Below are 13,254 nucleotides of genomic sequence, written 5' to 3'. Positions count from 1 at the left end.
CCCAGGGGCTCTGCCTCTGCCTATAGGCACCTCCCCCCACAGCTCCCATTGGCCATGGTTCCTGGCCAATGGGACCTGAGGAGATGGCACTCAGGGAGGATGCAGCATGCCTCTGCCTAAGAGCTGAGGGAGGTCGCCGCTTCTGGGGAGGTGCAGAGCTGGGTAGGGAGCCTACCAGCACCAGATGTTTTCCATCTTCTGTTGCTTCTGTCATGTCATGTTTGGCAAAAGAGAACTTGATGCTCCATCTGCAATGAAGCAGTGCATCAGAATTTATGCTCTTGTTCTGCTGCCTGCCTAGATGCTAGTTTGGAGGGCAGTCTTGCTGTTGGAGTGGACTCTTAAAAGCAGGATTTAGGATAATATGGGTGAAATTCAGGATCAAGGGGCAGAAAGGTCAATGACGTGGTGTTATGCTCTCTTTATCTTTTTGAGAATGTTATTGTACAGTACAAAGATGGATTCCTCAATGTTTTGTTGGCAGAGACGCAAAGGACTGGAATAGTAAAAAGTACTAGTTCTGCAGGTCATTAGTGTGGTACACTGGCTGGATTGCTATGGGTGTAGGGCTGGAATAGCAGGACAGGGTAGGTCAGGATTGGCAGAGCAGTGTGGTAAAAGCTAGTGTAATGAATGACTGCCTGAGCGATGTCGGGCTCTCATTCAGCTGTGTTAGTCCCTCACTTTTATGAAGAATAAATTCATCCCAAAATTGTTAAAATGAGTCATTATATCAGAATTGCCCAATTCAGAGAACTATGAATTGCATTAGAAATGATCAGAAATCTCCGCCCATTTGAATAAGCATCAGTGCAACAGGAGGCTTCACTTAGAGCCTGCAAAACAATAATTTCTCTTGTCATTAGGAGCTATTTATAATGACCATGATGACAATGGAGTCAAATTAACACAAAGGAACAACTGGCTGCCTTAAAAAAAACCCAGAAAACAGTGAGTGCACTAGATGCAAACAATAGGCAACTGGGAGAATTCCTCTAGGTAGGATAATGTCTAATCAAATCAAATACTTGTAGTACCCTAAGTAGTTTATGAAATACTTCTGGAACTGTAGAAACTAGATAGAGCAATATGTGATGAATTACAGCAAGAATTGTCAATAGCCTGATCAGCTGTTCTTGGCAGTTAGGGTTTGCTGGCTCCTCTGGCCACACAAGGCACACCTGCACACCTGCTGAAATGGCTGCTCCTCCTGTGCAGGTGTATCAGGAGGACTTTTCAGACTCCGGCTGCTGACCCCAAGGCTGCTGAATGACAAAAGCATGTGATGCCCACCTAAGGCCTTTGGACACCATAGACATTTTTCTTTTTTGGTTTATGCATCTCTGGTTTATCTCTCTACTTTATATTTTGTATTCTGAACTTTTTACATCTTTATGGTACCATTTTGCATTCACTAATAATAATAGTAATTGCTAACAGGGCCCAAGGGCTCTCTATGCTAAGGGAGATTGAGGTGGTGAGTCAGCCAATGGGGGTCTGGTTAATATGGCGAGTGATGTTAGATTTTTTAGAGCACAAAGGACCTCCCATACACAGATAAGTTTCCTCTGAGATAGCCATGGCTAAGACCCTAACTTTGTGGGAAGCAAGCTGACACCCTTCTGCCTGCAACTGACCACTTGCATGTCAGGCTGGCTTGAGAGCATATGACGAAGGAAAAAATTCAGGCCTTCCTCCCCCACTAGACCCCACTTCTCCTGGCAGCCACACAAAGTGCAGGGAGAATACAAAACAGCCACTTTTTTTTAAAAATGGGGAAGAAGACAACAGTTTAAAAGGTTCAGTTAGGAAAGTGATTACTGATGAGACACACAGGTTCACACATAGTCTGGAGTGCACAGGGTGGTCTGGCCTCTCTAAAGGAACATCTTTACCTCTTTGGAGCTCTGACATACACAGGAGAGAAACCTCAGTGAAGAGGCAGACTCCCATGTAAGATAGCCTCAAGGAAGGACATGTACCTTGCCATCATTTTCCACCACCCAGTGGTAATCCCCTGTTCCTCCCCTGAGCCCCAAGCTCATGCATTAGCCAAGCTCTTTTATGTGCATTTGATATTGAGTTAAACTACATCAGTATTAGTCACTTTTAAAATGATTTAAGAGTGTTCACACAAAGGGGCTGCTGCACTGATTTGACTACATTGATTTAGAAACAGAGCTAGTGAAATAAGTTTAATTTCTCTGCACATGCCAAGCCTGTAAAAGGCGGTGTCCCTGTGCCATCTGCAGCCTCAATCCCATTGTCCTGGCACACCTTTGCCTATGGCCAAACAGCAGTTGTCTGTGGTGCCTGGAGCCGCCGCTGTCTGTGGCACAGGGACATCACAACCAGGGTCTCTGGAATGTAAGGGAAGTTCAGTCTGTTCCTCACAAGCCCCAGGCCTCCTTCTCAGGCTCTGGCTGTGCTGCAGAGATGCTGTGGGTCAGACACTTGCTCTGGCAGTAGCCACATGCCCTTAGGCCTTTCTTCCCAGTGTCAGCCCCTGCCCTGTTGCGGTTACGATCCCCCTCCAAGCCTGGCCTGCAAGGCGTCTTGACGGGGGGCATCTCCCTGTGCTAGGCCTGCCCAGGGTCCCCCTTGCTCTCCCCAGCTGCTCACCACACCTGGCTCCAGACTGCTCCAGCCCCAGCTCCAGCTCCACTCTGCCTCTGCACTGCTGCTGCTCTGCCTCCAACTCCCTGGCCTGCTTCTCTGGCCCCTCTGGCTCCGGTTGCCACAGGTCTGCTCAGTAGGCTGCTTCTGTGACTCTGCTCCCAGCACTGAACTGCTTCCTGGGCTGCCTTTCTGGCCCCTCTGACTGGCACAGCTCTTCTCCCCAGCTCAGCTTGGGCCCCTGCTTTCTCCCTAGCTCAGCCCCATTCTCATTGAGCCAGGCAATTCCAGCTCATACCGAGGACAGGACCCTCCCCCCGGTCTCCTGACTCCCTGATTAGCCTGCCGGCCCTGTCAATCAGGCTTACCTGGAGCATAGGCCTCTCCCCATTGTTCCTGGGGACTGATTTCCCATTGACCCTTTCCCTTTCTTTTAGTACTGGGAGTTAGCCAACCAAAACACCTCCACTGAGTTTTAGTAAGGGGACAACAGTCCCCTCACATATGTGTCCATCCTGCCACCTTTAAAAATGCTAGAACTTTAACTATTGCTTCTCTCACTGTATCGCCCATGTGACCCATCATCAGAGGGCTTCCTCTGCCACCTGCTTGTAGGGTGACCAGATGACAAGAACAAAATATCGAGAAACATGGGGGGTGGGGGGGTGAGGGCTGCCAAAGCAAAACAAAACAAAACAAAAAGCTGGAGTGCAAAATATTGGGACATCTGGTCACCCTACCTGCTTGCCCCATGTCTAACAAAAGAAAGCTGCCAAATCTCTTGCTTCCCAGCTGCCTGGGCCAGGGTGAGTCTGTGGAGGATAATGCAGCCAGGGAAGGTGGCCTGGAGTCAGGAGACTGGAGACGCTAAAGAAGGACGGGATATGGAGAGGAACTAACTTAGGCCTGCAGGATGACCAGTTAGAAAAAGTCCATTTGCTGCAGTCAAGGGGTGGAAGAGGCCCATAACTTGAAAAGGGTTGGAGGGAGGTGATGGAGTAGGATGCCATGTGTAGGTGGTGGTGTCAGATTCATGGCAAGGAACCCAGGCTGAAGTGAAGGAGGTGAGGGACAGCAAATCAACCCCTTTTGTCAGAAGGACAAGGACCACAAGGCTTGAAAAATGTATCCTGTACTGATTAGTTCAAGTACTCCTGAGACCAAAGTACTCTGGTGCCCCAAGCCATGACTCCCACCTACATGGTGTAGCCCATCTGGCCTGGAGATCGCTTTCACCAGTTGTCTGATCTCTGACACCAATTAATGCCAGACAGGGCCAGGCTAAGGTCATCTGGGTCCATAGGCACAATGTGGCTCTGTTCTGCATCCTTCCTCACTTGAAGGGTGGAAGCACTGGTTCCCTTCTCCTCTCAGAGCCAGTGCAGTGGCATTAGGCTCCTTCTGCCCCAGGAGTGGCAGCAGGGTCACTTCCTCCCCTTTGGCACAGAGGGGAGGCAACAGGGGTCTCATCTCCTTTTCCAGAGAGGAAGGGGTGACAGCAGGGGCTCCCTAGTACTTACCCCATCAGCCAGGGTATAACTGCTGGGGTCGGGGGCAAGGCCCACTGCACTCTCTCCTCCTGCCACTAAGCTCCTTGCTGGGGTGGGCTTGGCAAGCCCCCCACCCAGAGCAGGGGATCTAGGTGCTAACCTCCCATGGTGGTGCATGGGGGCAGTTCTCTCAGAGCTAGTGTTTCAGACTATCTCCATACTCAGGCAGGCAGCTCTGACTTGTTCATTTATAATTGTGCCACATTTTAATGCATTTCTTTACAACTACATTGGCTGGAAATGCCCTTTTCTTAAAATGAAAGTTTAGAATCTGAAGAAATCACATGACTCCAGGACCTGGGGCCCTAATCATGAGCCTTTATATGCCTTAATCTAGCCCCCCAAACATCAAATAAACCAATTAATATTGCCCCTGGATCCCATCTCCAAACCAGACACCCATCTCACCCAGGCACACGCACACCTTCCCTGGCACCTACCCCCAATGCAGCATCCCCTTAAGTGCAGGCACCCTTCTCATTAGCTGCCCACGACATCCCCACCAACATGCCAAGCATCCCTTCTTGCTTCTCCCCTCTCTAGGGTGATATAGTCCCTGGGTGTGTGTGGAGGAACATTCCCCTCACCTGCTTCTAGGGATTGTGAGGAGAGCCCAGGCCGCAGCAGGGGGAGCAGCATAGGGCAGGTGAACCACTCTTGCCCAAGTAGCTCTCCCTTCTCATTTGAAAGTTCTGGCCTTAATGTTTTATATGCATATAAATATTAAATATATAACCCATGGCTTTCCTGGTCCCCCCTGCTTCCAGACCTGTATGCTCCCATCTACAAAAATCTGCCCCTCTTCTTTCAAAGGTGAAATGAAGAAATGGCCTATTGCCATTTGTAAGCTGCAATTACAAATGGTGAGGTCCATGAGCACATGCACAATGAACAAGATGGACATTCTGTATACTGATGCAGAAGGAAGTGGTCACATTAGCTTCCAGACACAGACAGGAAGCAATACTACCATAGCACCAGCATCCAAACTCCTCTCAACCAAGCACCCTTGCCAGTGAAGATCAGAATAGCCTGTTGCAAAGAGTCATAAGGGGTCTTTCTGCTCTCCACACTGATGCTGCAAATACACATGCGTGATCCCATAAGTGCATATCTGAGCAAACTTTGAAGGCCACTTTCAAAGCTTTTAGAATTTACAAACACTAAAGGGAGAGAATACAGCTGAGTTGAACCACATATAAAAAAAATTCTCCCAGCTCTAGTTCTAAATGAAAGAGGGCTGCACTGCATATGCATAGCTAATACAAGCTTGCTTTGCCTTATTCAGTGTACAAAATATGTTTTCTTCCAGGTCATTGATCAAAATGTTAAATAGCATAGGCTGCAAACCAATCACTGAAGGACCCCACTGGAAACACCACTTGATGATGATTCCTCATTTACAGTAACATTTTGAGAGCTGTCAGTTTGTGACCACTATACTTTGGGGGAGTGCCCTGTAGCCCCCATATTCATCATTTGTATATAATTGTGGTATTTCATGTAAAGAATGTCATGTGAGGTATCATGGGAAAGGTTATGATCTCTTGAAAGCCATTGTTCTATCTAAATATGTATCAGAGTAGCAGCCGTGTTAGTCTGTATCCGCAAAAAGAACAGGAATACTTGTGGCACCTTGTTAGTCTCTAAGATGCCACAAGTAAATATGTATATCATTAGTAGGGCTGTCGATTAATTGCAGATAACTCACGCAATTAACTCAAAACCATTAATCACAATTTAAAAATTAATCGCGATTAATCACAGTTTTAATCACACTGTCAAACAATAGAATATTGAAATTGAAATTTATTAAATATTTTTGGATATTTGTCTACATTTTCAAATATATTGATTTCAGTTACAACACAGGATACAAAGTGTACACTGCTCACTTTATATTATTATTTTTGGTTACAAATATTTGCAGTCTAAAAATGATAAACAAAATAAATAGTATTTATCAATTTACCTCATACAAGTACTGAAGTGCAATCTCTTTATTGTGAAAATGCAACTTACAAATGTAGATTTTTTTTACATAACTGCACTCAAAAACAAAACAATATAAAACTTTAGCGCCTACAAGTCCACTCAGTTCTACTTCTTGTTCAGCCAATCACTAAGACAAACAAGGGAGATAATGCTAACCACTTCTTATTTACAGTTGCACCTGAAAGTGAGAACAGGCATTAGCATAGGACTTTTGTAGCCGGCATTGCAAGGTATTTGCGTGCCAGATATGCTAAACATTCATATGCCCCTTCGTGCTTCGGCCACCATTCCAGAGGACATGCTTCCATGTTGATGATGCTCATTAAAAAAAAAAGCATTAATTAAATTTGTGATTTAACTCCTTGGGGGAGAATTGTATGTCTCCTGCTCTGTTTTACCCACATTCTTCCATATATTTCATGTTATAATAGTCTCGGATGAGCATGCATATGAAAGACTGTAACCAACCTACAGTTTTGAGTGGGGTGAGAAAAACTGCTTAGTTCAGATATTGCCTAGTATAATAAGGTCAAGAATTTAGACTGCGTGCTTATCTTTTATTTTCTTTTGGTAACTACTCTGACTTTTTGCCTATCACTTATAATCACTTAAAATCCACTTTTTGTAATCAATAAACTTATTCTAGTGTTTATCGTTACCAGTGAGTTTGACTGAAGTGCTTGGTAAATCTGCTCAGGCTACAAAGGCTAGTGTATGATTGATGAAGTGGTGAACCAATTAATAAACTTGCATTGCTCAAGAAAGGGTCTTGAGCAGTGCTAGAGGGTATATTCCAGTGGTATAAGATGGGAGCTTGGGGGATTTGGCTGGTGCCTTCTTTGTGTGATTTGTGAGTGACTCTGGGAGCAGTCATGCAATCTGGCTGGGTGTGGGGTACCACATGTGGTTGTCCTGATTGGTAACAGCACTTGGAGGGGTTTGCTACTTATCACCAGTAAGGCATTGTGAGAAACAACCAAGATTAGTAAGTTAAGGGGGCACAGCAGTCCTACGGTCCCAGACAGTGTGCAATGTTAATTTGAAATCATCCTAGTTTTTTAATCAAAATGTGCAGTACCATGTCAAATGCCTTACAGAAGTACATTATCAACCAAATTTGTAACCTCATAAAAAAGATATCAGGTTAGTGTGACAGGATCAATTTTCTATAAATACAGGTTGATTTGCATTAATTATATTATCCTCCTTTAATTCTTTATTAATTGAATCCCATATCAGCTGCTCCATTATCATTCCTGGGACCGATGTCAGGTTGACAGACCTATATTATCCAGGTCATCTCATTTACCATTTTAAAAAATTGGCATAACTTTAGCTTTCTTCCAGTCTTTTGGAACTTCCCCAGTGCTCCAAGACTTATTGAAAATCAAAATTAATGGTCCAGCAAGCTCCTCAGACAACTCTTTAAAAAATCTTGGATGCAAGTTATCTGGATCTGATTATTTTAAAATGACTAAATTTAGTAGCTTCTCTTTAACATCGTCCAGAGATATGAGTTGAGAGAAAAGAATGTTATTATCACCAAATGATGAGACTATATGTTTTTCCCCCAATACAGAACAGAAATATTTATTGAACACTTCTGCCTTTTCTGTATTCTTATTGATAATTCTACCATTTCCACCTAGTAGTGAACCAATACCATTGCCAGGATTCCTTTTGTTTCTAATATTTTTTTAAAAGCTCCTTCTTATTGTCCTTAGCTCTGCTGGCCATAGATTTTTCATTGTGTCCCCTTTCTTCCCTTATCCGTTTTCTACAATTCCTAATTTCTGATTTATATTCATTACTATCAACTTCCCCTTTCTTCCATTTGTTATATATTATTTTCCAATTCTTTATAGCTGCTGTTCCTTTTCCTCTAAACCAGATCAGTTTTTACCCAGCATACCCTTCTTCCTCATTTTTGGGATTGTGGCTTTTGGGGCATCTGATAAGGTATTCTGAAATCATTCATAATTAATATTTACAGTTTTCTGATTAAAATGTTCTCTCAATGCAGATTTTGTAGAAATGTCAGTATTAACTATGGTTGGGATTTTCAAAAGCACCCAAGTGACTTAGGAGCACAAGTCCTGTTGAACATCCCACCCTTTGATGTTAACTAGAGCTACAATATTGAGTCTGCCAAAGTTTGCAAAAATTTCTAATGTGCACTCATGACAATTTTTTTAAAATATTTATATCTTAACTGTTTTAGTTTTTAGCAAACAATGCAAAGGCCTGTTTCTCATGAAGAGTAGCCTGCCTGAAAAATTTCAGTTTGTGAAATTAAATTGTTTTTTAGTTGTGTGAGTAATGTGTGTTAAAGGTTTACTTAAGTATTATTTTTTTAAATCTTTCCATAATAAAAAAACCCTTGTCTAACTGATTTTGCTCAGACTTTCCAAAAATAATTAATCTCTGGCTGAAATCAAACATGGAAAATGTCAGGCCAAAAATGCAATTTTCAAAAGGCTATGAGCAACTCTTTGCAGGTTGTAATGAAAGTTCTGATATTATCATCAATATAGACAGGGCTACTCTTCCCACAGTAATTAACTGAAGCCTGCAGAAACAGAAAATGTGAGCATACATGTTACTAAGCCTCATTACTGACTCATGAATGTACTTTTTGTTCTAGATAATCTGACTCGAAGATTTCACTTTAGCCAGTCCAAGATGGAAGCCCCACTGGTGAGTCTGGATGAGGAGTTTGAGGATCTGAGACCCTGCTACGTTGATGACAGAGAAGAAAAAACACATTGTTTTTACGGCTCATCCCCTCAGCATCTGGAAGATCCCTCCCTTTCTGAGCTTGAGAACTTCTCCTCTGAAATTATCAGTTTCAAGTCCATGGAAGACTTGGTGAATGAATTTGATGAGAAGCTGAATGTCTGCTTTCGGAATTACAATGCCAAAACTGAGAACCTGGCTCCTGTAAAAAATCACCTCCAGATACAAGAGGAGGAAGAGCATCTTCAGGATGAGGAGTAAGTAGACTAGAAATTCTAATAATACATTTAACCCAAAGAGGCTTTAATTTATTTTAATGCAATGAGTCCTCATAAAGCTGGCCAGAAAAGGAAAAATAAAAGCTAAGAAAAAAATATCAGAAGGGTAGCCGTGTTAGTCTGGATCTGTAAAAGCAGCAAAGAGTCCTGTGGCACCTTATAGACTAACAGACGTTTTGCAGCATGAGCTTTCATGGGTGAATACCCACTTCGTCGGATGCATGTAGTGGAAATTTCCAGGGGCAGGTATATATATATATGCAAGCAAGAAGCAGGCTGGAGATAACGAGGTTAGTTCAATCAGGGAGGATGAGGACCTCTTCTAGCAGTTGAGGTGTGAAAAACAATGGAGGAGAAACTGGTTTTGTAGTTGGCAAGCCATTCAAGTCTTTGTTTAATCCTGAGTTGATGGTGTCAAATTTGCAGATGAACTGAAGCTCAGCAGTTTCTCTTTGAAGTCTGGTCCTGAAGTTTTTTTGCTGCAGGATGGCCACCTTAAGATCTGCTATTGTGTGGCCAGGGAGGTTGAAGTGTTCTCCTACAGGTTTTTGTATATTGCCATTCCTAATATCTGATTTGTGTCCATTTATCCTTTTCCGTATAGACTGTCCAGTTTGGCCGATGTACATAGCAGAGGGGCATTGCTGGCATATGATGGCGTATATTACATTGGTGGACGTGCAGGTTAATGAACTGGAGATGATGTGGCAGATCTGGTTAGGTCCTGTGATGGTGTCGCTGGTGTAGATATGTGGGCAGAGTTGGCATCGAGGTTTGTTGCATGGATTGGTTCCTGAGTTAGAGTTACTATGGTGCGGTGTGCAGTTACTGGTGAGAATATGCTTCAGGTTGGCAGGTTGTCTGTGGGCAAGGACTGGCCTGCCACCCAAGGCCTGTGAAAGTGTGGGATCATTGTCCAGGATGGGTTGTAGATCCCTGATGATGCGTTGGAAGGGTTTTAGCTGGGGACTGTATGTGATGGCCAGTGGAGTCCTGTTGGTTTCTTTCTTGGGTTTGTCTTAAAGTAGGAGGCTTCTGGGTACACGTCTGGCTCTGTTGATCTGTTTCCTTATTTCCTCATGCGGGTAATGTAGTTTTGAGAATGCTTGGTGGAGATTTTGTAGGTGTTGGTCTCTGTCTGAGGGGTTAGAGCAGATGCGGTTGTAATATATGCCATCATATGCCAGGAATGCCCCTCTGCTATGTACATCGGCCAAACTGGACAGTCTCTACGGCTCAGGATTAAACAAAGACTGTGAATGGCTTGCCAACTACAAAACCAGTTTCTCGTCCATTGGTTTTCACACCTCAACTGCTAGAAGAGGTCCTCATCCTCCCTGATTGAACTGACCTCGTTATCTCTAGCTTGCTTCTTGCTTGCATATAAATATACCTGCCCCTGGAAATTTCCACTACATGCATCCGACGAAGTGGGTATTCACTCACGAAAGCTCATGCTCCAAAACTTCTGTTAGTCTATAAGGTGCCACAGGACTCTTTGCTGCTTTTAAGAAAAAAATGAAATTTTGAAGACTTTTCCATTGTGCAAAGTTTCTAATAGACCTCTTTTCAGTTTTTCAAAATTTTTATTGCATTTTAAAATATTTTTTGGTCAAAAACATTATGGAAATGATTCTTGACACTTGTTTTCAGTAAACAAAAACAGCTGATAACCATTTTGATTGTGGTTTTGATTTTTTTTTATTAAAAACAATGGATAAAGAAGTCATGAAAATGTCTGTGAAAAATTAAAACATTTGAATAAGTGAATAGTTTTTTGCAAAATATTTTTTCTTTGGAAAAAGGCCATTTTAATGTTTTGTTTTCAAAAAAATTGTAATGTCTGTACTCACAAAGAGATAATGACAAGGCTTCTAGGTCACCATTGAGACTAAGGCTATTTTTACACTACCGTGTTTAGTCAACTTAAGTTACATCTGCTTTAATTACGTCGGTTGTGCACATCCACACAATGCTTCTTGTGTTGGCAGATCACATCTACAGTCGGTGCTCTTGCACTGACAGTTAGAGAGTTGTATTATGGGAAGCTATCCCACTGTGCAACTTGCCACCCTCTGATCCTGGGAGATCTGGGAATGGATTGTGATGCATCATGGGAGTGTGCTCACCCTCCCATGATGCAGTTATTTCCATACCATCATTCCATGGGCTTCTGACTTCATTTCATGCCATTTTTAAGAGCCCTTGTAAACTATGTGCCCACCATCTCTGTCTGAAAGCATGGATCCTGAACTGCTGAGCATTATGACCACAACGCGGCTGGTTCTGCAGTATTTCATGAGCTACGAAACAGAAAGTGAATCAGTAGTGCCTGCCATCCTGTGTGCCATGGAAAGAAATAATTCCAGATTACTGCTGGCATTCATGGAGCAGTTGCACATCGTGGACCATTGGTACTGGGCTCAGGAAACAAGGACTGAGTGGTGGAATCTCACTGTGATGCATGTATGGGATGATAAGCAGTGGCTGTAGAACTTTCGGATGTGCAAAACTGTGTGTGGAGCTCGTCCCAGCATTGCAGCATAAGGACACCAGAATGAGAGCTGCCCTCACTGTTGAGGTTGCAGTGATGCAAGTCTGCAGGGCTATCAATCACCTCCTGCTACAAAGGACTGTGACTCTTGGTAATGTGCAGGAAATATTTGATGGCTTCAAGGCAATGGGATTCCCTAACTGTAGCAATAGATGGAACATATATCCCAGTTTTGGCCCCAGACCATCTTGAGACAGAGTACATCAACTGAAAGGGCTACTTCTCCATGGTCTTGCAGGCGCTAGTGGATCACCAGGGCCATTTCATTGACATCAATGTAGGGTGGTCAGGGAAGGTGCAGATGTATGTATCTGTGATGTTATGAGTGTAATATAATATCTCATTGAAAGGTGACAGGGCCAGAAAGAGTTAATTAACTCACAGAGGGACCTGACCCATGGGGGAACTTTAGAGACTTGTTAGGAAGATCTGTAAATGAATAAAGCTTTGAAATGCAAGTCTGCATTGTTAGAGGTAGAAAGGGAGATGTTTGCTCAGGTCTTGTGATGTAAGCAAATAAGTCTTGTCTATTGCTATGGCTTTAATTCAAAGATCAAAAAAGGAATATTAACATTTAGGAAGATACTTGAGTGAAATAGTACTATTGTCTATGTGTCTCTTTGAAGGTTGTGGTAACCTATATCTGAACTATTTAATGGATAAATTACCCTGTGTTAATTGCCAGGATGTTTGGGAGAAGAAAAGTTAAGCCTATTGTTTTCTCAAGCCAAAAGGCTGCTGGAAACATATAAGAACCCTGGGACACGATCCTACTTCATCTCAGATCTGCTTTGGGTTTCAAGAGGGGGAATCCTTAAGCCATAAGGATTGAGATCCCCAGTCACTGACTGGAGTCACCCTGAATATGGACATTGGACTATAACCTATGGACTATTTCTAAAAGGACTTTTGGTAACTACAAGCTCATCTCTGCTATGTATCTGAACCTCAAGAATTGAATTCAAGTCTGTATGTATATTGATCTTTTAACCAACACTCTCTCTCTTTTCTTTTTTAATAATTTTTAGCTTACTTAATAAGAATTGGTTAATAGTGTATATTCTGGGTAAGATCTAAGTTATAATTGGACCTGGGTATGGGCTGATCCTTTGGGATTGGAAGAACCTTTTCTTTATATGATGAGACAAGATTTTCCGTAATCATCATCATATCTGACGTGTGTGTCTGGACGGAGGCCTGAGTCTGGGTACTTTAAGGGAACTGCATTGTTTGAACTTCTAAGTAACCAGTGAGGTACTATAGAAGCTGTTCTGTGCTGGCTTGGTAAATATTAAGTATTGGAATAACCACCAGCTTCTCGGGTTTGTCTGCCCCATTTTGTTTGCAGTTCACCCTAATTGAGTGACCTCAGCTGAGTCCCACGGGCAGCACCGTCACAGCATCTTTAGGAACTGTATAGCAAACTGCATGCTGGGACTTTCTTTCCGGACCAGAAGATTCTGGTGGGGGATGTGGAAATGCCCACAGTGATCCTGGGAGACCTTTGCTCTCATGGCTCATGAAC

The 13,254-nt window shown here is 43.1% G+C and overlaps 1 protein-coding gene across 8 annotated transcripts in view; it reads left to right on the top strand.

Moving 5' to 3' along the window:
- FEZ1 (fasciculation and elongation protein zeta 1) overlaps window positions 1-13,254 on the top strand; it is a 162,836-nt gene that overhangs the window by 2,740 nt on the left and 146,842 nt on the right. For 7 of the 8 annotated variants that reach the window (XM_044996817.1, XM_044996818.1, XM_044996816.1 and 4 more), the window contains exon 2: window positions 8,806-9,154. In XM_044996817.1, coding sequence (XP_044852752.1) covers window positions 8,844-9,154 — 311 coding nt within the window. In that variant the 5' untranslated portion in view covers window positions 8,806-8,843. Of the gene's footprint in view, window positions 1-121; window positions 163-8,805; window positions 9,155-13,254 lie in introns of those variants that run through there. The other variant, XM_044996815.1, reaches the window with a different exon arrangement.

This window comes from Mauremys mutica, chromosome 22, assembly GCF_020497125.1.
Source record: "Mauremys mutica isolate MM-2020 ecotype Southern chromosome 22, ASM2049712v1, whole genome shotgun sequence".
In the NCBI taxonomy this organism is placed as follows: domain Eukaryota; kingdom Metazoa; phylum Chordata; order Testudines; family Geoemydidae; genus Mauremys; species Mauremys mutica.
The sequence above is the reverse complement of the archived record's forward strand: the minus strand, read 5'-3'. Positions and strand labels throughout refer to the sequence as shown.